Consider the following 26,037-nt stretch of genomic DNA (forward strand, 5'->3'; position numbering starts at 1 on the left):
GATGATGTATAAACCATGAGAAGCATGAGAGTGTGTAGGTATTTAAAGACATTGACATGTAATTTCAAATTTGTACGTAAGTATACTAAATTACAATGTATTAGGTAGGTACTAAAATGTAATAAAAAGGTAATAAAACACAATATTATGTAGTGGGTACATAATAATTCTGGAATTAGTAATACATAATATTGTGTTTTATTTTAATAAATACAATGTATTTCCGCCAATAATTGACATACAGCTATCACCATAAAAGCCATTAAGATGATGAGCGTGTATAGTGTATACTATATACAAAAATGTTCTCAATTACTGGAGATGTCTACAGAAATTTTCTTACATAATTTCAATATTAAGGGCACACATGCTTACCTAGAGTTTCTGTTTTTTCATTTAAAGTTGAACTATGACATTGAATACTAGGTATGATTTTTAAAGTGAAAGTGATATTATGTTACATCTCTTTTACGCATGCTAATATGATTAAAAAGTTTTTCTTTCTCTTTCTGTCACATTCGAATTTGATTACCAAAGTTTAAACATTTACTATGCGTATTAGCTGACGTGCTTCGTCGTTTACAAATTATAACATGAATTTAAAAAATATATGTATTTATAATATTAAATATATTTTATAATGTACACAGATTTTTTTAACAACTATATTATATATACTTTTATTTATTTGTCGCATATTCAAAATGTTCTTGCTATATTAAAATCTTTTTTTTAGCCGGCCAAGTAAATCCGTATTTTTGGCCATAGACTAATAGAAAAAACTCTCTGCTGTCAGATTATGTTGATAGCAAATTGCAAGATACCTAACGAAGGAATTGTGTTTTATATCAGGAATAAGAAACACTATCTGTAAGTACAATATTATGTTATTTATTACTGTAGTAGTATTCTGTGTGTTTTGCATATATTATTCAAGTGTTAATTTATTGTTTTCTTAGTCTACACATACTTTCAATGTTTCATAATTCCGACTACTTTTTTTGAGGTTAGTTTAGAGGTTATTGCGAGAATGCCTGTGATTTCATATTTATTTGTTTGATATAATCTAAGGCGTTCTAGTTGTTATTAAACATGTTACCTACCTGATTACTTTATTTTAGTTAATCAATCTTTTTTGATGCTTTGTATTATCACTAATCCGTTTTAATTACCATTCTTCAAACAGTCGCACACTATAAAAGATTAAAAATCACACTATTAACAGTTCATATGTTATGTTTTTTGCAGATGGAGAAAATGTCTACCGAGATCTTTGCTTGTCGACGGTTTCATATGAATAAGATGGAATGAAATAAATCTTTTAATTAATAATGAAATAAATCCGACTTTCGGCGTACGATCCGAACATGGCGTGATTCATATAATATTATTTATGACGTAGACCATCAAGCATATATACCCATTTTATAGATTTAATAGTACAATTACAAAAGGTAAATATAAAGTGACTAATGTTTGTAACCTATAGCTATATCTATCTCGCATACATATTTAAAAAATAAAACAATTTTATAATTACATTTTTGCACTAAATTTATTATCGATAATGATATAAAAGTTGCTAAATTGATTCATAATATTCTAAAATATAATATAATTTTGCATATCAGTTACTTGTATCATATCAGGTATGTCATTTGGTAGAGCTTACTCTCCAAGTCTTTTCTTTTTCATCCTCAATATCACTTTGATATTAGAAACATTGTCTTTCTAACACCATTTCAAAGACTTTAAGTTTTCTAGATGCTGTATATTAATTCTTCTCTTCGGCTATATCTGCATCTTAGTTGCAGCATATGGATACAATGCGGCGCCTCCAAGAATCTCTGTCACTCTAGTTTTTTTGCATCGTTCCAGGTCATACTAGCAGCCCGTAACTCCGCCAGATATGCTATATAGATAGTATTTAGCGGCCATCCAGGACGCCGGAATCCGGTTGGCTTGAAGAACAGGCAAACCAGATTGGGATTCTCTTCAGGCACTCGCAGCACGTGGCCGGGCCAGGTACAAAGTTGCGTATTCACTCTCAACGTGATGCGAGGCTATTTGGTGCGTTCTTTTATCTCCCGTTACTTCTAAAATTACCGCACACCCAGTATCCGTCGTAAACATCTGTTCTCGAAGCTCAGTATACGGTTGCTCGGAGCCTTTGTAAGGTGCCATGACATAAAAACTAGTAAGATATTTAAAATAGCTGCTAGAATGAATACATTGTTGAAAGGAAATGAAAACTGATAATATGATATATCAATTAATTTGTCCATCTGAAGTTGTAGATATCAGTTAATAATTATGTGTTATACCAGTAATTAAATGCTGACTTCAAATGAAAATTGACTATTAAATATTGAAATAATATATTACCAGTTTTGATTTTTTTAAGTACTATACTATATCCATGGTTCATATTACAATGTCATAGTAAAACTTAGAAGAATAAAATATGTCGTAAGACGAAATCAATCTTGGGGTTTTAATATAAGTTAAATAAATAGTACACAGCTAATTTGTTATTACTTTGAATACATGCCATGTCTTTACATCAATAAAAAACAGAAAAACAATTTAATAATGTATAAATATTTATATAAGACTTAACAACGTCTAGTTAGACATCTAGTTAGACACGATGACCTCCATTTAATTTCCTCTTATTTTAAAATTCACCAAGATATATCCTAATAAGTAGGTAAGTATATTACATTTGTACATATAATAAGTAAATCAAGTACTTAACATAAATAATTATACTGTAAAATTAAATTACAATTGAAGCAGTATATATGGACCCCACAGAGTAATTAACAATATAATAATTTATATAATTATATCGGGTATATACTATATTGACACATTTTAATGAAGTCTATTTTTCTTGGTACCTACGTTCAATGATAAATGTTGTTTTATATTGTAACATAAACAATGGTAATATGCATTGATCTTTCTGATTTTTAAACTGTGATATCTATTTTATATATCTATTGATTTCTATGTTTATTATTGATACATTATTTATTTCAAATACAATAATTTCAAAACTAACAGTAAATAATATATAGAAAGCGTCATGTTGTTTAGTTGGAACATCTACTAGGAAATTCCATCCAATCCAAATTCAATTTTTACCAGGTGGGTACTTGTAGGTCAGTTATTTTTGGAATAAAATGAATCCCTTAAAAAATATGAAATAAGAATAGAATGATAAATATTTGTGAAAATTTACCAAATCAACATGTTTAACGTGAATATTTTCACACTAAAATGATAAATATTGTTAAGAAAATATACACAAACAGTTCATTCAGAAGTTATGACGTTTAAAAGATCCCGCGAGTTAACTCGTGCGTGGCACTGATCAGTTATGAGGTGATATCAGTTATAATCATTTATGAGGAATGGTTATAAGCCATTGGCACAACCAATTTGGTTTTTGACCTTGAGAACAAAATGTACTTTTTACACGGAACCAAAACTCACGGCTGCAGAGACGAATGCTTATACAAAATATGGCGCAGTGGAATCGCCAGCAAGATCTGCAGGTATCATTATTTAGATGTAAGTATACATATTATTTTGAATTTCATAAAATTACACTCGTTCTGGGTGTCTCGTAACAGTAAACTATATTAGTAAATTAGATATATCTTGATGAACTATAAAATAGTGATGTAATATAGACTTGTTGAAAATATATTAAGCATAATAAAATTTAAAATAAAAATTTAGAAATTCAGCCTTTCTGGTTCTCTAATATTCATAGATCTACTGGTTCTGGGATCTACTATTTCTGGCAGTAGACAATTCATATAAAAGTGATATATCTTTTTTTCAATCTTTTCAATCCAAAATGTCTCGTCTTTTTTGATTAATTCTATTTTAACAGGAAAATTATGTCCCGTCCAAACTCCAAATAAACAGACATCTTTCTTAGTAATATGAAGCTGCCCCTGAATCTGGAAGTACCAATCGTGATTTTTATCTATTACCATATTCCTGTCTTTATCTACTTTCCAAAATTTAATTTTTTTCTGTACAATAGCTTCATCTGCACTTATTCCAGCAGCTGAGAAAGGACATTTTATTTCAATAATTGTATCATCATCGCTGATGCCATCTGGCGTTGCACCGATAAAATCATACACATCATCGATAAACAATCCACATCTCTCAATCTTAATCCGTTCTTGTACACTAAGCTGTTGTAAAGCTATTGATTCATTTTCTTTACCATATTTTACCGCTTTCACGTTGGCTAATGATTGGCTATATAATAAACGTTTTACCAAAGGCCCAAATTTTGTATTTTCTCGCCGCTTACACACCTTACCAAAAACAGAGGCAGTAAGAAGGTTTCGTCGCCTTTCTAGCCATTCTGCACATTCAGATTGTAATACGGTGCGTCTTTCTATATCCCTCCTCTCATAGTTTGTCAGTTTGAGTTTTTTCAAAAAAGTTTCTTTTAACAATTGATATTGATTTTTGTCCATATCAGGTTTTTGGCAACTCTCTCCATAATCTGGATTAGATAAAGGAACAGTATGTATTGGTTTTCGCCAAGATTTTCCTATTTTTTTTTTATTTATTTTCAACCTTCTTGATTCTAAGCGATTTATGAAGGCTTTTGGGCTATTTTTATAAACTTGTTTTTGAATTGTGCAATGTAACTTATTTGTATTAAATGCGATTACCGCCGCTGCACATCGTCCCATGTACGATTGTCTTTGAGAGTAGTTAATTCTCTTGCCGCCTACAAATTTTGCAATCATGTTATTAAAAGATTCTGAAATATTAGTAGAAAAATTATAAATTAAACTTTTTGAATTTAGCACCAAACGAGAATTATATATCATTAATTGAGAAAATAGACTGCATTCTTTTAATGCTGGTACATAATTTACATCAAGCATGTCCTCTGTATTTGGTTCATTTGTACAAAAATATGGTAGACAAGAAGTATGGTCTCCAAAAACATGGTGCGGTCCATTAAATAAATCTTTTTTCAGAGCGATAACCTTTTCTTCGAAAGTACTATCTTGTAGTTTTCTATACTTGATTGCACCTATGACGGCTTTCCGCAGACGTCTTTTTCTTGACGCAATGATTTTTCTTACATTCAAGGGATATCTTGTGTCTTTGGTTAATGCCTCTATTTTGCCACAATAATTTCTAATTAAATGGTTTTTACATTCAACTTTCTCGACAGTTACATTCGGATAAGGGTGACAATCAAGAATTTTTTTGTATGTGCTGGAATCTCCATCAGCAATCAATTTTGAATAAATCAATCCATGTGTATTAATAGATTCTTTAAAGCCTTCTAATATTGCTGTAGATTCCATTCCACCTGACGGACGGGTATAATTTAAAAAGCATTTATGTTGTTGAGCAGGGATATTTTTATTTTTAGCTTTGGCGCACAAATCGCAATATTTATTTTTCACTGACATGTACAAAATCTTTCCGGTTCTTTGACCAATGATCGTGGCAGCGCCAGATGCTGCGGAATAATTGCATCTGTATGAACGTTTCGACCAACAGCCGTCTGCAACAACTGATATCATGGGAATACCAGAAGAATCGACGTCACCATTTTCGATTGCAAGTTGTCGCTCTTCTTTCGCAGCGTTTTCCATACTCTTATTTTTGGTTTCTTCAAACCACTCGTACACCTTCTGTTGACTCTTTCTGTATGTTCTTGCTGTAATCGATGGTACGTCAATTGCTGAACACATTTCTTCCAGATTTGAAAATCCACTGCCGATACTGATTATACTGGATACAAATGCGTCACACAGATTCATTTTGTTTTTGTTCATTTCAGTGGTATATAATTTTAATTTTTTACCACAAAGTTTACATTGAATAAAAAATGTACTACTAAAGTTATCCCGATTTTCCCCAAAAATTTCTAAATGTGATAAATTACAATTAAATGGAGAATCATGGTGGCTAATTAATTGAAGTTGTTGGAAAAAATATGAAAAGTCTATAATTCTACGGCCTTCTACACGGAATTTAGGGCTTGAATCTTCAATTTCATTTTCTATAATAAATTCTTCGTGTTCGTGTTCAAATGTGGGATGAAATTCTGGTTCAGGTAGTATGCTTTGAGGATTTCCATGCTCAGGCATAGTCTTCGGCAATATATCAATACTATAATACATTCAAAAATATTAGTTTAGTAGATAGTTAACAGAAAACAAAATGTATAGCTGCTATTAATTATTGTACCAGATTATAATTTTTGTCACAGACACACTAATTTCGAATAAGACATGGCACAAACATAATATAAAAATAATATAAGTACAAATGATCATTATACTTAATTGTGTGTATTAATAAGTAATACGCAAAACTTCCTTTTGCAAGATAAATAAATATTGTGAACCAAAATTTTCTGTGAAATGTGGTTTTTTCAACTATGTATAATTATGTCAAATTATAAAATAATAATTTCAAACCTTTGTGTTTTTAATGTATTAATATTTCCATCTTTTCTCCTACGTCTTTTTTTGGAACTTCCAGCCATCGGATAGTGAGTTCGTGGCATTTTTTGTAAGTACAATCGATATAAATAATTGTGATAATATTGTTAGGTACCTATGTCAAAAACCGAGGATGAAAATTTCGCATTCCCGCTGAAATAAATGACGTTCATAGTATTGCCAGGCTAAACTTTTGAAATTAAAGTTAGTTTTTTAAAAAAAAATTACATTGGAAAATATTATGTAAGTACAGGCATCCATTATTATGTTATTTGATGAAAGTATTCTTTAAAATCATCTGTATTATTATAATCTCGCAAATTCATAATTTAGTAAAAGTTAAATTTTCTGTAATATAAACATCAGTAGGTACCTAACCTATGTTGATTCATAATTTTGGCTAAGTAAAAAATATAGATATTTTTACTTCGCGATGTGTTTGGGGTGTTCTAAATTATATAAGTATGTTTAATAACAAATGTGAAATTCGTAAAACCTCATAAGTATTATTTATTAAATAAAAATAGTAAAACTAATAGTAGATACAAATGGTGAAAAACTTCATTCTCTTATTTACTAAAATATCAATTCAATAATATTTTAGTAGATATGGCAATACTGGACGACCCGATATATGTCACTGAAATAAAATAAAATCTATCACAATTTATAAAATACATACCTACTACAATCATAATTATTTTGAATGTAGAGGGAGATAGTTATAGAAAGGGACAGAAAACTGATTGCTATGTTGCAATATTAGGCAAAATAGATTGCAACAGTGTTAAAAATTATAATGTATGATTTAGTATGACATAACGTAGAATTGACGCAAATACAAATTTCTTCAGATTTTTTTTTGTTTTGTCCTCAAATGTCAAAATATGTTTTCCTTTTGAATAATATGTTCGAATTTGTGTTTGTTTCGCCTATTTTTGTGTTCAATTTGTAGCATTCACTTTTATAAACATATTTTTGTACAATACTTGTGTGTTGGCGTATTTTTTTGGTCATATAAAGTTAAAATAATACCAGCTAAAGATTCCATACATCATACACCAATTCGCAGGTGGGTCTGGCGGATATCAAGATGGTCGAATATTTCGTGGAAACAGTTGTTTTAAAAAGGTCTCTATTTAGTATTATAAATTTATAACTAACAAGATATTTCATCATTTATTCAATGATTAATGATAAACCTTCTGATACGTAGCTTTATATTATTTCGTATGTCTATAATTGTAGCATATTTAAATAACAAAATGTCCACTCGCTTCCATTAGATTTAGAACCAATAGAAACTGCAAATATTATAATTATACTGAATATATTTTACTACATTATGTTTTATAACATTACAACTATCTATAATAAATCGTTTGAGATAATAATTAAGGGAAAAATTTGTCATCATCACAGCCTATTAATGTCACAAAAATATGGCTTCGTTCTCAATTATCACGTTTCACGGTTTCAAAGAATATTATTTTACGTCATAAAAATACTTTATGTAGTTATCAAATGTTTTACATAAATATTTGACGATGAATAAGCTTCATAATGATATAAATAGTTTTTCTACAAATCTTACGTACTATTCAGGCTTAACCTCTGAAAATACCAGAAAATAGCTGACATGGAACACCTTCCCCCTTAACAAATGATTAACAGAGAGAAATTTTACTGAAGTAAAGTTTCATAATCAGGAGCGGCCTCAAAATAGTAAAATGAAAATAAATGTGCTGAAAACAAAATTAAAGGTCACACAATATTTGCTTTTCTGCAAACATAATAGCAAATATGTTTTTTTTTTCTCTAGGTCTAGGTGATGAGAAAATTTCATTCCAAACAAAACAACGATTGAACTGTCCAATGTGAAATACTATTTAAAGTGACAAGACATATTTTCAGAAGTTATTTTTAGTTAAATTAAATATTTGGTATTTACGTACACAGTTAAAATAAGTAAGATAAATTTGACAGAGTAGACACGCTGTTCCAAACATTTCATTTTAAAATAATGCTGAATTTATAAATACCTAGCCGGAAAACCCATACTAGGATGAGCGAAAACAATTAAATCTGTACATTGGTAGGTACTTGCTATTATTTATTAATTATTAATTACTAGCAGAGCCGGCTGTCTCGCTAGCTTGCATACAGCTTGGCCTCTTAAAGACATGATGTTGGATTTTAATAAAATTGTGAAGTGAATCTAATAAAAATTATATGCGTTGACGACGCCGTAATTTTCTACTTGTTTCTGTTTCTATTTTACTGTTTCTCCAAAAAGGTTTTATGAAAACTTCATTGTGTTCTTTGAAATGCTCTGCTTTTGAAGTGAAAATAGTAATTTATTTGAATCAGTAATGCACATACTGAATAAATTACAACGTGTTCACTTTATATTTTTCTAAGTAGGCAAGGAAATGAAAATGGTTATTTTTATCACCACATTTCTCAATTGAGAAAAGATAATTGATGTTAGAAGTGTGAAATTCAATTGAATCAAAGGTTTACCTTCGCGGGTTACTGCAAACACCAGTATATATGAGAAATGGAATTAGAATGGTAAGGCCTTCATCCGCCAGTGGATTAATTCAGGCTGATATAAATAAAAATATAATATCACTAATTTTGATAAATCTATACTATAATTTGAAGAATATATTTGGATGTATGTTTGTACCGTCCTTCGGTTTTTCTTTATACAAATCCACGCGCGCAGTCGGATTTCGACAAAATTTGGATAGTAGACGGGGTCTCGAATTTCAGATTTAACCTGCAACGGGTAAAATCTGAAATTCGAGACCCCGGGACAGTTTTACAATAATAAATTAAATATGTACTACTTTTTAAGATATTTAAATGCAATAAATAACGCAATGCAATAAATAAAGTACACCCACGATGGCCGCGTGGATTAAGCACCGGTCTATAGTGTCGAGGGTCCCAGGTTCGAATCCTTGGGTCTGGCAAGTTCACATATTGTTATTCAATTTATGCATGAGTCAGAGTATGGTCCTAATAGGTTGAGCAAGTGGCTGACATCCATTTCTCGTAAAAATAAAATCTGTCGATACAAACCTCCACTCTGTGATTGATTCAACCTGATGATGATAATTTAAATATATAATATATACCAATTATTGTTGAATGGGTTTTAAATATTTTCGGGTTATATTAGCTAATTAAATTTAAATAAATATCATTGGTTTAAAAGAAAAATAGTCAATTATCGTGAAAAACCATATTTTTTTTTTTAATTAAAATTGTATTTTGGTGTTGCCATCTAGCAATATCACATTTTTTTATAAATATAACAATTCGTAGGACCGGGAATAATGGAATCAGCTTAAATGATGACTTCATTTAGCAATAGATTTATTTAGCCGCTATTTTTACTAGTTGAAAGCACAAAATCAATTCGCCGGTATTCGATTGTCAAATTCAGTAGTCCGCCGCATACAAGTATACAACGCAGATAAGACGGGTTTATTTTGGAAACTTCTCCTTCGTAAAACGTACGTTCATCGCGAAGAAAGTGATGTACCAGGGAGGAAAGTGCCCAAGGACCGCATCACGAATATGCCGTGCTCCAATGCAGCCGGAACACAAAATGAAGCTTTTGGTCATAGGGAAAGCCAGGAATCCTAAGCCATTTAAGAATATCTGCCTCACTGAACAACTGTTTGTGTCAAGTGATTTAGTGTTTAATATTTAGTAAACTTAGTTTATAAATATGTATAATTTAGTAAATACTTGATTTTGATTATAAATAATACCGTAATTTGCTGGTACAAATTTCTCAAAAAAAAACTATTTTTACGAAATACCTGTTTTAATTTTTACCATATTTTGTATGCATGTAGGTACTAATAATCCGCCGCTTTTACTAATTGGACACTTGTCTGGTTTTGGGGGTGGCGTATTACTGAGAGAGTACTGTATGGTATGTTCAAAATGCTTGGGTGTCTAGGTACAATGAAATAATGAGTTTAATATTTCTGTGGAGTTGTCCATGATTATCAAAATCAAGCAGATAAATTGAGGTTTTTACGCCGAATGGCCAACATGTAGTGATTATAATATATATACTAAATATTTATATAGGTATATTTCGTTTATAAACTTTATAACGTTTAAAAAGTTTTATAAGTATTTAAATTAATAAATATATACGACAAAAATGAATGTTTTATTTTTCCCCTGGCTGTTTTGTTTTGTCAGTGTTCTGTTTTGTCCGGTTACCTTTGTTGGACCGACAATAGTAGAATAAGCTTAGGAGGCTTTCATCCAGCAGTGGATTTTTGTAGGTCGATGATGACGATCATACAAATATATATATTATATTACCAGTTGTTCTTCTTAACGTTCTTTAAATATTTTTTGGTTATATTAGGTTATTAAATTTTGGTATATTTCATTGGTTCCAAATAAAAAAAAGTATATTGTGAACCTTATCCTTATTAATTTGTAATTAATTAATAATGCGGTTGATTGTTCTCAATTTATCGGTTATCATTATTGGCAACTCTGTCTTTTGATGTGTGTTTGTCCTAAATTTTGTTGAAATATTAAAATTTGGCTTTGAAAAATTTTGAATTATTATATTTAAAAATGTAGTAATAAAAATCAAATTTGGAACACTATCTATGGATTTTATAAATACTAGCGGAGCCAGCTGGCGGTCGCCAGTCTGTCTCGCTAGGTCTTGCAGACGGCTTGGCGGTGTTGGATATTAATATAATTGCGAAGTATGCATAGACGGCGCGATAGTTTTCCCTTCGGGATGGATCTTAATTCACCTCAGACTTGACATTTCGCTGATTTGTCAGTTTTGCGATTTGCAAGTCGTCACTGCCAATATAAATTTGGGATCATATGCTTAGTCTATTCTGGAGTCTGGCCTTCACAATATCGTCTGACACCACTTCAGACTGATAGGCCTAGCAGAACAGCTGGCAATCGCCGATTGCTACCACTGACATTTTAATAGAATACAATATGTTTATATATTGCACTTTTTCATTCATTCTTATATGTTGTCGTTGAACTTAGAACATACATTACACGTCATCTTGTTGGTTAGTTTTTTATAATTCATTAAACCCTGCCTAAACCAAATAATAGTAGTTAAAATATTATTCTATCTATTAAATATCCAAAATGATGTATGATTTAATAGCATAATTTTAAATATTTTATGGACAGATACGTATTATGGCTTAGTTTTCCCATGGTTAATTTGAATTTTAAAAACTAACCAACACGATGGTGTATACACAGATGTGTAAATTGTAAGCGCAAAAATCGCAGCGAGTGCGGCGCTCGCGCAAAATTTCTACAAGTGGCGCGTAAATCATCAAAAATACAACGTAATCAAATACGCCAGCGCCCACTGGACTTCACGATGCCTTGCGCCCCGCGTGCCGCATGAGTCACCGTTTTTCGTTTCTCGGCGATACGATTTAATGAAAATAAAAAGAAGTCCATTCATTGAACACGGCTACCAAAATTACGCTGCTTGAGGCCTCGTCGATCGACGGGCGAAAAGCAATTATTTAATTACAGAGAAGTCATTGTTTAATTTTATTGCGTGTTCAGTTTATCGCTGGTTGAATAATGTCGTCGTAAATATTAATGACAAGCCCCGAAATAATATAATATTTTTATTGCTTTGTTATGAGAGACACTGTAAAAATAATTATTTTGTGCTGCTTGGGCCGCTTATTACATAGGTGAAGGGTAATGCGCGGGAAGAGACGTGTGATTATGGTTATGAATAAACACTGCATTCGCCGACTTCGCCTGCTCGACGCGTTCTATGAGCGCTATCGCTTAGTTCAATGTAAACAAATACGTATAACTGACAAAATTTAGTCTGTACTATCTATGGTGGATCCACCCTACCTCCACCCATCGCCACTGCAGGATAGTCTAATTTTTCATACATTTAGATTATTGCGTTATAATCGTTTCATTTATTCAATGGGGGAAGATCCCATTAGATTGAAAAAATGTAAAAACTATTTCTCGTAATAAGTCTTTTAAGATACTTGTAATTACCACTCTGAAGCGGTGTGTCCATATGCTTTGCTTAGGAACAAAAATGGTACTTATTTTTTTTTAAATTCTTTAAAGTACTTAATATACTAATGAATAAATTCCAACATGCTAAATTTATTATTTAACAAATTATCTGGGTGGGGAAATAAAAAAAGTATTATTTTTATCATGTACAATAGTGGAAAAAGTAGCAGGTATATACTTACAAATTGTACCTAATAGTGTAATAAAAATGTCATAATTGACTATATTTCACTATAAGTATATTATATTTCATTTATAAGTGATGATTGATAAAATACCAAACAACATGCATAATAAGAAGCATTATTAGAATGTTATTTTTATTGAGTAGGTATTAATAGTTACTAATGAGCCTCCTCGATTGGATCTCCACCTTGTCGTGGTGAGGAGGCTTGCGCGTTCCGAGGATTCGTAGGGCTATGCTGGCGGTAGTCTAACTACCGGAAGGGTCTCCCAAGCCAGACAGGTCTATGATGAGGAGCCAGACTAAGAGGGATCCACTGGAGGAAGGCAGCAATTTCTTCAGTACTGACTAAGGGTGGTGATCAAGGGGATTGGAACAGCCTTAGAGCAGACACTTGAATGCGATAATGAAAACATTATGAACGGTTTCAATATTGCGACGTGGAAGGCAACGGGAAACCACCACATTAAAATCCCATGAAAACCACATGAAATGCAACATCAAAATCGTAACAGTACGTCAGGCGATCCGGCTAACACCCGGCGCCACGCAGGGTCCAGGCCGCGTGGTGTGAAATTGGTTACTAGGCACACGGGTGTGATTTATAAGACAACGTGTGGGAAATCAGATACTGGTAAATCGGTCACGAAAATCCCAAAGAAAATAGGTACATGGAACGTAAGGGGACTTGTACAACACCCCGGAAAGCTCGCAATCATCGAAAAAGAGATGCAGAGATACAACGTAAATATAATGGGTTTAAGCGAAACACATTGTAAAGGAACCGGACACTTCGAGACTGGGCTTGGCAATATGGTATATTGCTCAGGACAAAACGAAAGTCGAAATGGAGTAGCTTTTATTGTACCACGAACTCTCCGAGATAGTGTCATTGGATACAATTCGATCAGTGACAGGATAATAACAATAAAGCTCAACGCCCAGCCATGTTTGCTGAACATTATACAAGTATATGCGCCTACAGCTGCATCAACAGACGAGGATAGCGAAGAATTTTTCAAGGAGCTAAGAAGCACAATCCAAGAAATACCCAAAAGAGAGATCACCGTTGTTCCAAGGAGATATGAACGCCAAAGTCGGTAATACCATGAACGACAATCATCTCAGAGAGTTTATCGGTAAATTTGGACATGGCAATCGCAACGCAAGAGGGGAAGATTTCTTGCAGTACTGCGTAGAGCAGGATCTTGCAATCATGAATACATACACAAATATAGATTTTATACATGGATCTCACCGGGTGGTCGCTATAGAAACCAGATTGAGTTCATAACAATAAATAAAAGATGGCGGTCATCAGTGTTTAATGTACAAACCTACTCAGGTGCAGACTACGGTAGCGATCACCAACTTCTTGTTGTCAATATGAGACTAAAGTTGAAACAGACTAAGCGATGTGAGAATAATCGACCGTTTATATTTAACGATACTACGACATCGCAATTTAGCGAGGAGGTAAATCGTAAAATGGCATCACTATACGTAGACCCCAGCGACAATGTCGAAACAACATGGAATAAGTTGAAGGAAGCCACCTTATGCGCGATGGAGGAAGTCCAGAAACTCAATAACAGTAAGGAACATCCGAAACGTCGCAAGATCTGGATATCTGATGAAACATGGGAGGCCATACAAACAATGAGCTGATCTTAGAAATAAGGGACTTAATTCAACTATACAACATGCAAAGTACTCTGAACAAAACAGAGTTGTTCAGCGACTCTGTCGGCGGGACAAGAATCTTTTCCTCAGAAATAATTGTGAAGACATCGAAACCCATGCTGTCAGAGTAGAAACTCGCGATCTTTTCCAAAAAGTGAAAGAAATCACAGGAGATTTCAAGAAAATGAACTGGGCCATCGAGGAAGAGGACGGCACACTACTTATGGAGTTGGATAGGGTCACGGCAAGGTGGAAAACATATTGTGAAGCCCTATAAAGAGATACAGAAGAGGATGATGAGGTGGTTGACGTACGTATCGATGAGCAAGAACCTGAAATACTTTTTAGTGAAGTGATAGAGGCGATAAAGAGACTAAAAACCCAGAAGTCACCAGGTGGCGATGGCATAGCTGCAGAAGCATTAAAAAAGGTCAATGATGACGGAAAAAGAATCATACATCAATTATGCAACATGATCTGGAAAAGTGGTGTATGGCCCAAGGACTGGACAGAGTCAATTTTGATCCCCCTGCACAAAAAAGGTTCCTCACGTAAATGTGAAAACTATCGAACAATCTCACTTATTCTACATGCAAGTAAGATCTTATTACATATAATCAGCAGGCGTCTGAAGCATTTCATCGACCGACAAATACCCAAAGAACAAGCAGGTTTTGTTATGGGGGAGGGAACTCGAGAGCAAATTCTGAACATCAGACAACTAATTGAAAAATGCAGAGAGTTTAATACCCCTATGATGTTATGCTTTATTGACTACCAGAAGGCATTTGACTGCGTAAGATGGAACTGTATGTGGAAGGTACTTCTGGAAATGGGAGTTCCATCACACCTTACCTGTCTCATCAAAAACTTATATAACAATAGCCACACAAAGGTGAGAGTAAATAGTGCGTTTTCTGAGAGTTTCCGAACGGAGAAGGGAGTTCGTCAGGGATGTGTTTTATCTCCCCAGTTATTCAATATATATGGAGAGCATATAATGCGAAGAGCCCTAGATCATTGGCAAGGCGGAATAACAATTGGTGGCCAGAAAATAAATAACTTAAGATTCGCAGATGATACCACACTAATTGCTGCTGATGAAAGAGAACTCACAGAGTTGCTACACCGGGTAGAGGAAGAGAGTCGCAAATACGGCCTCCTTATTAATAGGAATAAAACCAAGTTTATGGTTGTTGATCGGGCCAACCTTCTACCAACACCAAGTACACTCCAAAACCTCGAAACAGTCGACGAGTTTGTATATCTTGGATCAACCATCAGTGGAAAGGGCGGATGCGAAGCGGAAATAAGAAAGCGCACACAAATTGCAAAAAGTGCGATGACACGCCTTACCACTATATGGAAGGATCGGGGAATTTCGATTGCCACAAAAATGATGCTTGTGCAAACATTAGTGTTCTCGATATTCCTATACGGAGTCGAGTCGTGGACCCTGAAGGCAAGAGAACGGAAGGCAATTGATGCCTCTGAGATGTGGTGTTGGCGCCGAATGCTTCGCATTTCTTGGACGGAGCACAGGACGAACCAGTCAATCATCCAGGGACTGAAGATAAAGGAACGGCTCTCGACGATATGTCTAAGAAGAATTCTGCAGTTTTTTGGACATATTGTCAGGCGCGGACCGGACAACCTGGAGAGACTGGTAGTTTTGGGTAGCCTCCAGGGAAGGCGAAGCAGAGGAAGAGCGTCTGCGCGATGGAGCGACCAAGTGAAAGAGCTGACTGGGGGCACCATCCATTCTGCCCTGAGAGAAGCGGAAGATCGAGAAGGATGGAAAGTCTTGGTCGCTCAAAGGATGGCGAAATTTAAATGTGGTCACGATCCTCAGCCATGAGTGCACGACCAAGAAGAAGAAGAATGATATAAAAGAAGATGAAAGGTTACTGTAATTTTATATACAATAATTATTATTATAAAATATATAAACATCATTAATTTTTAATTACCTGCTTGTATTCAATTTCATGTACCTGCATAAATGTAAAAATAATACAATTATTACTGAATCACGATAACTACCTATCTATTTTATATGGAAGTATGTGGATACTTCGACGTTGATCTGACAATAGTATCTATCTGACATTTATAGTCAATTTTTCAGGGGGTTCAAAAAACTGTTTTTGTCGGTATCAGTATTATTTTTATTTTTCAAGTGAAATGATTTAATATTAGTACTAAAACAGTCATTTAAAGATGTATGGAAAATGTAATGTCATAATATAATAAATCAAGCAGATAGATAATATTTCTTTTTAGTTTCTAGACACTTCGATGCAGATAGACACCATTTTCCACGTCAAATTTGAGCATTTTAGGTTTATTTTCACAGAACAATAATATTTCCATTCGATCTGTCACCATTTTGTACAAAATACACCAATAACCTAGAATTCGCCAAAACTGCATATAGATACTATTGTCAGATCACCGTCGACTTACTATACTATTGAGAAGAGCGTAATATGTACCTATATAATGTAGTTTCTTATTTATTAAGTCTGAAATTATTCAATTTATTGATAGAAGTATTAAAATTATGTTCATCTTACAATAAATGTCTTGATTGAAATTAATTATTTATGGGTGCTAATAGAAATGTCACATTTTTTCGATTATTCCTGCAAATTCTAAATTTGAAAATATTCTGACACGTCAACTAAATAAGCGAAAGAAAACAAACGACAATCATTAGTATAAATAGATATATAATGTATTTACTTATACATATATATTAATTCTTTTATTTCTGATGTTACTTTTTAATTTTTCTTTTTTATCTTTTGTATATTATTTAATTATTCATTATTCTTCCTCATTTTTCTCATTTTTTCTCATGTAATCTTCTTATGTAATTTCTTTATATTTATGTTATTTTACTCTCTATCTTGTTAGGCTTAACTATATTATAATGTATATATGGAAACTTTGCTGGTTGCATTAACTTTTTATTATTATATTTCTGTAATCAATATGTAACTGTTTGTTTTCCTTAATAAATAAAATAAAATAAAATAAAATAAATAAAATTAGTCTATTAGTTTGACAGATAAAAAACAGTGATATTGTTTTAGATTATATTTTCGTAGTAATTAGTGAGGAAATATGCATTTATTTCTTGTTAAATCTCATAGTACACCAATGTGGCGATTTCAAATTTGAATAGTTTTGTGGAATTATCATTCTGATTTGTGAAATATCGATTATATAGAAAGTATTAAGTGACATTATAATTAATTTGCGGTAGATTGACAGCAAGATGCGAAAATGTATGGTGACGGATATAAAACGCGATTTAAAAATCATATTATCTGTGATTGTGTCGAGTTTTATCAAATTGTGCTGGATTCAAATTGAAGTTAATTCAGGACTCTAAAAAATGAATTGAAATAGTTTAAAAATCAACAAAATGGTATTTAAATAAAAAAATTGGTGCGTTTTCCAAAATCTCTTAGGATAATAATATATAGGAGATTATGGTTGTGAATCTCACTTTGAATTTGGACAATCAAAATGTCGATATTGATCGAGAATATACTTAATTCGTTTTATAACGTGTTCAATTTAACCGGGATATATTTTTGGAGTATAAACAAAGTGAAAGTGTTAAAAGTCAACAATGTTAAGTTTAGATTAGTTTTAAATTAGTGAGCTTTCCAAAATTCCTACATACAATTATTGATAGGATCATGTCCTTTTGATTTCCAATACCCAATCAATTTCCAGACCAATTTCCATAGATAACATAATATTTATGCCAAATTTGAATCTACTGATTATTTTTGCAAACAATGAAACAAATTGAAATATATTTTTTTAAATAATCTAATATTACTACGTGAAATACACCATTTAACAAAGAGTGATATTATATATTATCTACTTTTTTATAGTAATCCACTGCTGGATAAAGGCGCTCCCAACCTGATTTTACCCCTCTCCATTATATGAATTAGGTACTATATTTAATAAAATTGGTGTTATTATATATCTTCCTATTTATATCGTCATTATCCACTGCTGGATAAAGGCCTCCCCAACCTGATTCTACCCTTCTCGGTCAAATGAATTGCTATATTCATAAAAAAATATGGCTGCAAGTAATTATTTTTTATAGACAATGAAACAAATTACTATTTAAATTTATTTTTAAATGGCTAACCTTATTCCATTATCAAAAGAAGACACGCAGGAGATTAATAATTAATGAATTATTCATGTTATATTGGATCTCAATTTATGATAATCACATTTACTGCTTTATATTCGAATGATTGAGATGTATAAATTATCATATTTAAATGCACGCGATTAAACAAAATATTTATATACCAACACATAAATTCTATCAAAATATCAGTAGTAGCAATCGGCGATTGCCAGCTATTCTCTTAGGCCTAGCAGCCTGAGGTGGTGCCGGACGATATTCCGAAGGCCGAAATCCCAAATGGCCAAAATACCGAATAGCTAGCTTAATGACTATACATGCGACCCTAAATTTATATTGGCAGTGATGACATGGAAATCATAAAAGTGACAAATCGGCGAAATGTCAAACTGTCTGAGGTGAGTGAAAGTTCTTCCTAAAAGGAAAACGCCATCAACGCATATATTTGTTTGAGATTAATTAACTTCACAATTATAATAAAATCCACCACCGTGTCGTTAGGACGCCAAGCTGTCTACAAGACCTAGGAAGACAGCCGGCTCTGCTACTTAGAATCGTTACTGCATGTAGTGCCTAGTGCCATCCCATATATGGCACAAAAAATTTTGTTTTCTTTTTTATATCATCATCAGCCCAGGTCGATCCACTGCTGGATGAAGGCCTACCCTAGCTCTCACTACTCTTCTAGGTCCCTGGTTCTTTCCTGCCATGTACATCCACCAAACTTTATAAGTTCGTCTATCCAGCGAGATTTATACGTCCCTATGGACGTTTAATGTGTCTTGGGAAGCACTGTATGACTGCATTTTTCCAGCAGTTGTACACTCACCAAACGACATGTCCAACCCATTGCCATTTCATCTGCTTAGCGACCTCTATCACATCGCGTACTCTTGTCTGCTTCCTTATTCATTGGTTTCGAATGTGATCTTTACGTGTTATGCCCAACATGCACTTTTCCATCCCACGTAGCGCAACTTGTAATTTTTGGATTTCTCTTACATTAAGAATCCATGTTTCACATGCACACGTGAGCGATGGTAGCACACATTGGTTAAACACTACTCTTAAGACACAATGGCAGGTCAATTTTGAAGATACTAATCAGGGGCCCAAATGCACTCCATGCCAATTTGGTTCTGTGAGTAATCTCGTCGTACATACCACCGTCATTTGTTGTCCAAGATAGACATAGTAGTTGACAAGCTCAATTTAAGTGCCATTCATGAGGATTGCTTTTAGTTCAGAAAAACACTTTTCCATTATTTTTGTTTTTGAGGCATTTATCTTTAAATCTGCTTTGCAGCATTCATCTGGAAGCTAATGCATCCTGTTTTCAAGGCCTTCTGGGTCATTTGCAAAGATAAAAATGTCATCTGCAAAATGCAGGTGACTGAGGTATTCGCCGTTAATGACGATTTCACTGTTCTCCCAGCCAAGTTGCCTGAATAGATCTTCCAGAATAGCGGTGAATAATTTGGGTGAGATCATACCGCCTTCTCGGACCACTTACTAATAGAAAACTTTCAAGACGGCGTATGAATTCATTCACAGTTTTAACGGCTCTCTTGAAGATGTCAATTGTTTGCCCATCTTCTGAAGTTTTCCCACTTTTCATGTCTGTTATCTTTTTTATAAAAAAAATAATAATCCAAGATTTCTTTTATTATTTTTTACTAACCTTTCAAAGTTTTATTTTTTTAAACAAAACAAAGAATTATGCGGTAAGGGATTAAGGTAATCTAGAAAATCTTTCAATGTGATAAAATCTGCACAGTACCTACACACATGCATATTTTTTGGTTCACCACATTAATGTAAAATTATATAGGTAGGTACTCAGAGTAATAATATAAAGAGAGTGGGTATTGTTCGGCAAAATGAATTAGTATAACGCACAGTAGAACCTAAATTTTATTATTATTAACTTAATTATAAAACGTTATACCATCATGTTGCTTCTCAGTACGGCTACCAAATTTAAACACAACATAGTTAACCATATTTTCTACTAAATTAACTAAAAATAATTACCACTAACTTTATATTTAACACAAAAATAATAAATTTCAGCAACACATGCTCGCATTTTTTAAATGACTGTAGTCATTCATCCAAATCAATATTCACCGGCGACGTGTATAAAAAATATTTAATTCAGCCGTAGAAATTCTATTTTACTCGAGATATAAGCATGCTGGATGCTTTCTCACTCGCACATATGGTTTGTTTTTTTTAGGCCCTGGGTAGGTACCTATATAAGATAATGTAGCTATGTGAATAAATGCATACATACATATTGTGATCAATATTAATTTAAAGGATTCTTACCTTTTCCAGAGATGTGGAATCCTGAGTGGAATCGCCAAATATACTGCTACTGAAAAAAAAATGTAATAATTAATATACTACAGAAGAAGATAGTTATTCATTAAAAGAAACTGAACAAAAAGATGTGTTCAAATTCCACTAGGTCCAAAAAAAAGTCTGAGGTTTTTGAGGCTTATCCGAATTTATGTATTTTCAATGAAGAATGCTACCTTAGTAAGTCACGTATATTGACTAATGCAGTCTTTATTGAAAAATAATTGTATCAATAGTTATTAGCAAGCAAGTATAAAGATACCCTACTAAATTTTGATAATCCTGACACCACCTATGAATCAAGTTATTAATGCTATTATCTTGATTTAAATCATAAAAATGATAACCATTACTGGTGGAATTTGAAAACACCTCTGAAAACGTGGTTATTAGGTAATGTATGCAAGGACAGAAGGTACATGGGTCAATAGCTTAATGGTAAGACCCCTCATCAAGCAAGCGAAAGATGTGTGTTCGAATCCCACCTTTTTCTAGGATTTTTCTGATATGTATGTCTCTGATACTTTTCCATGTTATAATATATTTTTCGTACAAAAAGATCAACAATATCGTCTACAGCACAGTATGGTGCAGAGTAGATAAATATACCATGATATTTAATTTTGTACGAGGGTATGGTTACAAATACGGCAGTACGGACGTAATAGTGGCTACCGATGCCGGTGATTCAGTGAAATAAAAAGTAAATTACGATGTTTGCTCATAATTGAAACAAATGGGGGTCCACAGATTGATGGTGAAATTAATGGCCTTTCTTTACGAGGAACAATAGCCATTCGTCCAACCCATTGGGTTTTGCATTAGATCAGATACACATTGAAAAATCAACATGCATCTTTTTTGACAAGCCTCCGGTTCAAATCTAGGACCCACCGCTTCGGAGACGGCCGCTCTACCAAGTGGGCCAACGCGGGTGCTAAAGAAAAAGAAATTCAAAATAATTATATGCCACCAATAATGTCATAGGGGTCAACGGCTGGTCGGCCCCAAGTGGACACATTGACGCCAGTAGATGTGTTCATAGCAAAAGTTGGGAAATGCCAAACTGCCAGCAAGTCCCATCTGCTGGCCTCCCTGCGGCGACCTCCGGGCAATGCAGCATAAGCTGTAGCTAACAGCAGGGGGCGAAGGGCGAGTGACTGGCGCCATAAAACTGGCCTTCTGGCTAAGGGAAGGAAATCCCCGACAGAAAAACCTAGTCGAGCCGACTTTCAGGGCCCTCGTGGCTCAGGCCTCGTGAGCGCTGGGCTAATCACCTTGCCTCCTTAAACGAAACAGCGAAACAGATTAACAAAACACCTACACAGCAGCCTCGGACGACAACCGGCTCTGTAAAAAGACGACCTTGCATGGAAATGGACAATGAAACAGGTAGAGTAATCCTCTCTAACAACTCGAGTATGCGCATTGGGACATATAATGTTCGCACCCTGCGTACCCCCGGAAAGGACCTGCTCGCCACACGCATCATGCACACCTACGTTGTGGACATCCTAGGGCTGAGCGAAGTGCGCTGTAAATGAGCCGGGAGAAAGTTGATTGAGGGTTACTCTATTGTCTACTCAGGTCAGGAGCAATACCATCGCCAGGGAGTTGCAGTATTGATGTCAAAGAGAGCGGCCCGTTGCCTCGTGAAATGGGAACCAATCTCGGAGAGACTGAAACGTGCCTCCTTCAAGACGCCTGGTAGCTCCTTGACCGTCTTTCAGTACTACGCCCCCACTGAGGATGCCGACGCGCAGATAAAGGATGCTTTTTACGATTCTCTCCACGCGGCAGTCTCCGCCATCCCCCGAAGAGACCGCGTAATTGTAATGGGGGATTATAATGCGAGAGTAGGAGCAGACCCGGTGCTTGGCCTCATGGTGACCCCAACGATAATGGTGAGCGGCTCGTAGAATTCGCCACTCTGAACGAGCTCGCAATCGGAGGCACTGTTTTTCCCCACAAAGACATTCACAAATATACGTGGACGTCTCCTGATGGATGCACCAGGACGCAGATTGACCACTTCTTGTACAGCTTGAAGCACCGAAAGGAACTTCTCGACGCGCGTACTTACAGAGGCGCCGATATCCATAGCGATCATGAGTTACATATTGGAAACATCCGAGTAAAACTCAGTCAACAGGCGAGGCCTCCAAAGCGCGAACGAATTGACGTTGTGAAGCTCCGACGCCGAAGAATTCGGATCGACTTCGAAACTGCTGTACGAGATAGTGTAGATCGTATCTACAAGCGGCACAAATCTGAATCCGACCTCATTGAGGCGGACTGGAGCCTCATAAAGAGTGCGATTGTGTCGTCGGCTCATACCGTCCTTGGTACCAGAAGGAGTGAGCAGCCAAAGTGGATGTCTGACGAAACGTGGGTTGAAATTGGTGAACGAGCCAGGCTGAAAGTCCTGAGAGACGAGGAGACAGACCCGACCAAACCGAGGACCGCCGGACTGACTACCAGACCCAAGACAGGACAGTCAAACGATCCGTGCGGTTGGACAAGCGCAATTTTATGAACCGGCAAATTGAAGCGGCAGAGGAGGCAGCAAGCAGAAATGACACCAGGAAACTCTTCCGAATCACCTGTGAAGTCTGCGGCAGCCGACCACCGACTCCCGGAGCCATTCGTGGTCCCAGTGGAGCAATAGAGTCTGACGCAGAATGCGTCAAGAAGATTTGGAAGAATCATTTCTGCGGAGTGCTGAGCCGCCCACCCCCTTTGGATCCCTTTGATATATCTGCGGAAGCTTTACTTTTGGACATTCCCCGAGCGACCGACATATCCGATTGCCCGCCCACGCACACCGAGATAAAATCGGCTGTGAAAAGGCTCAAGAACGGAAAAGCACCGGGGGGAGACAGGATGTATCCTGAATTCCTCAAGTACAGCTTGATCGCAATCCTGCACCCTATGTTTCAACTGATGACCGAGGTGTGGGAAGAAGAGCGCTGCCCAAGGGACTGGGTGAACGGTGAAATCATCACACTTATTAAAAAAGGTGACCCTCTAAGCTGCGACAATTACCGAGGCATTACGCTACTCAGTATTCCGGGAAAGATTTTGGCAAACATCATTTTGATGAGAATAAGGGACCCAATAATGCACGTCCTCAAGAAAAACCAAACCGGGTTTCTACCTGGTCGAGCGTGTGCAGACCAAATCCACAACCTTCGATGTCTTCTCCATCAGAGCCATGAGCTGAACAGTCCAATGGCTTGCTGCTTTGTGGATTATGAGAAGGCTTTTGACAGTCCGCACCTACTACGATACTGGTACCATACGGGATCCCTCCCAAGATCATTGCCATAATCAAAAGCCTGCACGAGAATAGCGAATGCTGTGTCAGAATTGGAGACACTGTCACGGAATGATTCGGGGTCACGACCGGAGTCAGACAGGGTTATGTCCTTGCACCGTTTCTCTTCATCATCCTCTTTGACTTCATAGTACGGAAGTCAATACCACCCGACCGAGGCATACCTGTTACCCCCACGGTGAAGCTATGCGACCTGGAATAAACCGATGACACTGTCCTATTCGACAACTCAATCGAGGGCATTCAAGAGACAATCGACAGGTTGCATAACCTAGTAGTATGAAGTCAAAGAGAATGATAAAGAGAAACGGTGCAAGGACACAACCCTGTCTGACTCCGGTCGTGACCCCGAACCATTCCGTGACAGTGGCACCTTACGAAGGTAAATGGTGAATACTGGGTGTGCGGTGGTATGACTTTAGGAGCAACGAAGAGATAAGAGAATGCACCAAGCAGCCTCTCATCACGCTGAAAGTGAAGAGGCGACGTTGGACCTGGCTCAGCCACGTGCTGCGGATGCCAGAAGAGAACTTTAACCTGGCTTGCCTGTTCTTCAAGCCGACCGGATTCCGGCGACCTGGAAGGCCGCTAAATACAATCTACAGAGTGTATACGGCGGAGCTACGTGATGCTGGTTTGACCTGGAACGAAGCAAGAAGACTGGCGAGCGACAGGGATTCTTGGAGGCGCAGCGTGGTGTCCATATGCTCCAGTTAAGGGGCGGATATGGACAAATAAGAAGAGAGGAATAATGTCGTGATTGACATTATTTTGTGGTTTTATTTTTTGTCACACTGTCAAATGTAATGACATTGACGACCCGGCGCCATATGACTAAGCGAATATATAACATTTCCACTAAAAATGAATTACTAACCAGCATAGTAGAGTTTCGTAATACTTCTGATAATCCGCCATATCTTGTTAGAAACTTAGTATCAATAAAATGTCTTCATAAGCCACGCCTCACTCACACCACACCACGCCACTAATTATTTTAATTCCATCTGTAGAATATTGTAGCAACTAGTTGAACAGGAACAGGAGACAGGACTTACAAGTAAATTATTTCAATACTCATCCAAACTTTGTAAAATAATTATTAAGTGATTGGAATATTTTACATTTATTATGATTGAACATTAACCATTAACACCTAACCAAATACGAAAAAAAAATACTTTTACCTAAAACATACAAACCGCATACAAGATCAAACAAAATGGCTGTGTTATTTTTAAATTTCTTTAAAAACAAAAGCAATATGGATAAAAATGTATTTTTGTCATAATTACGAGTACATCATCAACTTTACAAGAATTTTGTATAATATTGATTTTGTAATACTCGTACTACATATTATAAGTAAGCTTTTCTGTTAATTGCAAATTGGGTTTAAAAGGCCCAGGAACCTAATTCATTGTGACGAAACTCGAAATCTTTGACTATGTCATGTGAGAAACATATACTGCTTGAGTCAATCATATAGGGGAAACAAAACTCAGGAAGAGGTGAGGAATCAGTGGTTTGACCAAAGCACTGGCGTTTTTCAGAGCCACAAGGAATAGGATAATTAAAACGATAGCCAACGTCCGTTTAGAAGATGGCACCATAACGACACACACTGACACAGGAAATTTATGTTTAGATTTGAAATCACAATGGTTGT

At 35.2% G+C, this 26,037-nt stretch overlaps 1 protein-coding gene and 1 long non-coding RNA gene across 6 annotated transcripts in view; one reads left to right on the forward strand and one right to left on the reverse strand.

Annotated features, from left to right (window-relative positions):
• LOC147066708 (uncharacterized) overlaps nt 1-26,037 on the reverse strand; it is a 222,037-nt gene that overhangs the window by 31,859 nt on the left and 164,141 nt on the right. For 3 of the 5 annotated variants that reach the window (XM_085955031.1, XM_085955033.1, XM_085955030.1), the window contains one exon: nt 20,999-21,047. In XM_085955031.1, the coding sequence (XP_085811157.1) occupies nt 20,999-21,047 (49 nt within the window). The remainder of the gene's footprint in view (nt 1-20,998; nt 21,048-26,037) is intronic. The other 2 variants (XM_085955034.1, XM_085955032.1) reach the window with 1 other exon arrangement.
• LOC147066709 (uncharacterized) lies at nt 795-2,568 on the forward strand. The gene is made up of 3 exons (XR_015071568.1): nt 795-870; nt 1,249-1,454; nt 1,879-2,568. It is a non-coding gene; the product is annotated as an uncharacterized LOC147066709 (long non-coding RNA).

The sequence above is a fragment of the Rhyacophila brunnea genome, unplaced genomic scaffold (genome assembly GCF_057557595.1).
Source record: "Rhyacophila brunnea isolate RB1 unplaced genomic scaffold, BYU_Rbru_1.0 scaffold_4, whole genome shotgun sequence".
Taxonomy (NCBI): Eukaryota; Metazoa; Arthropoda; class Insecta; order Trichoptera; family Rhyacophilidae; genus Rhyacophila; species Rhyacophila brunnea.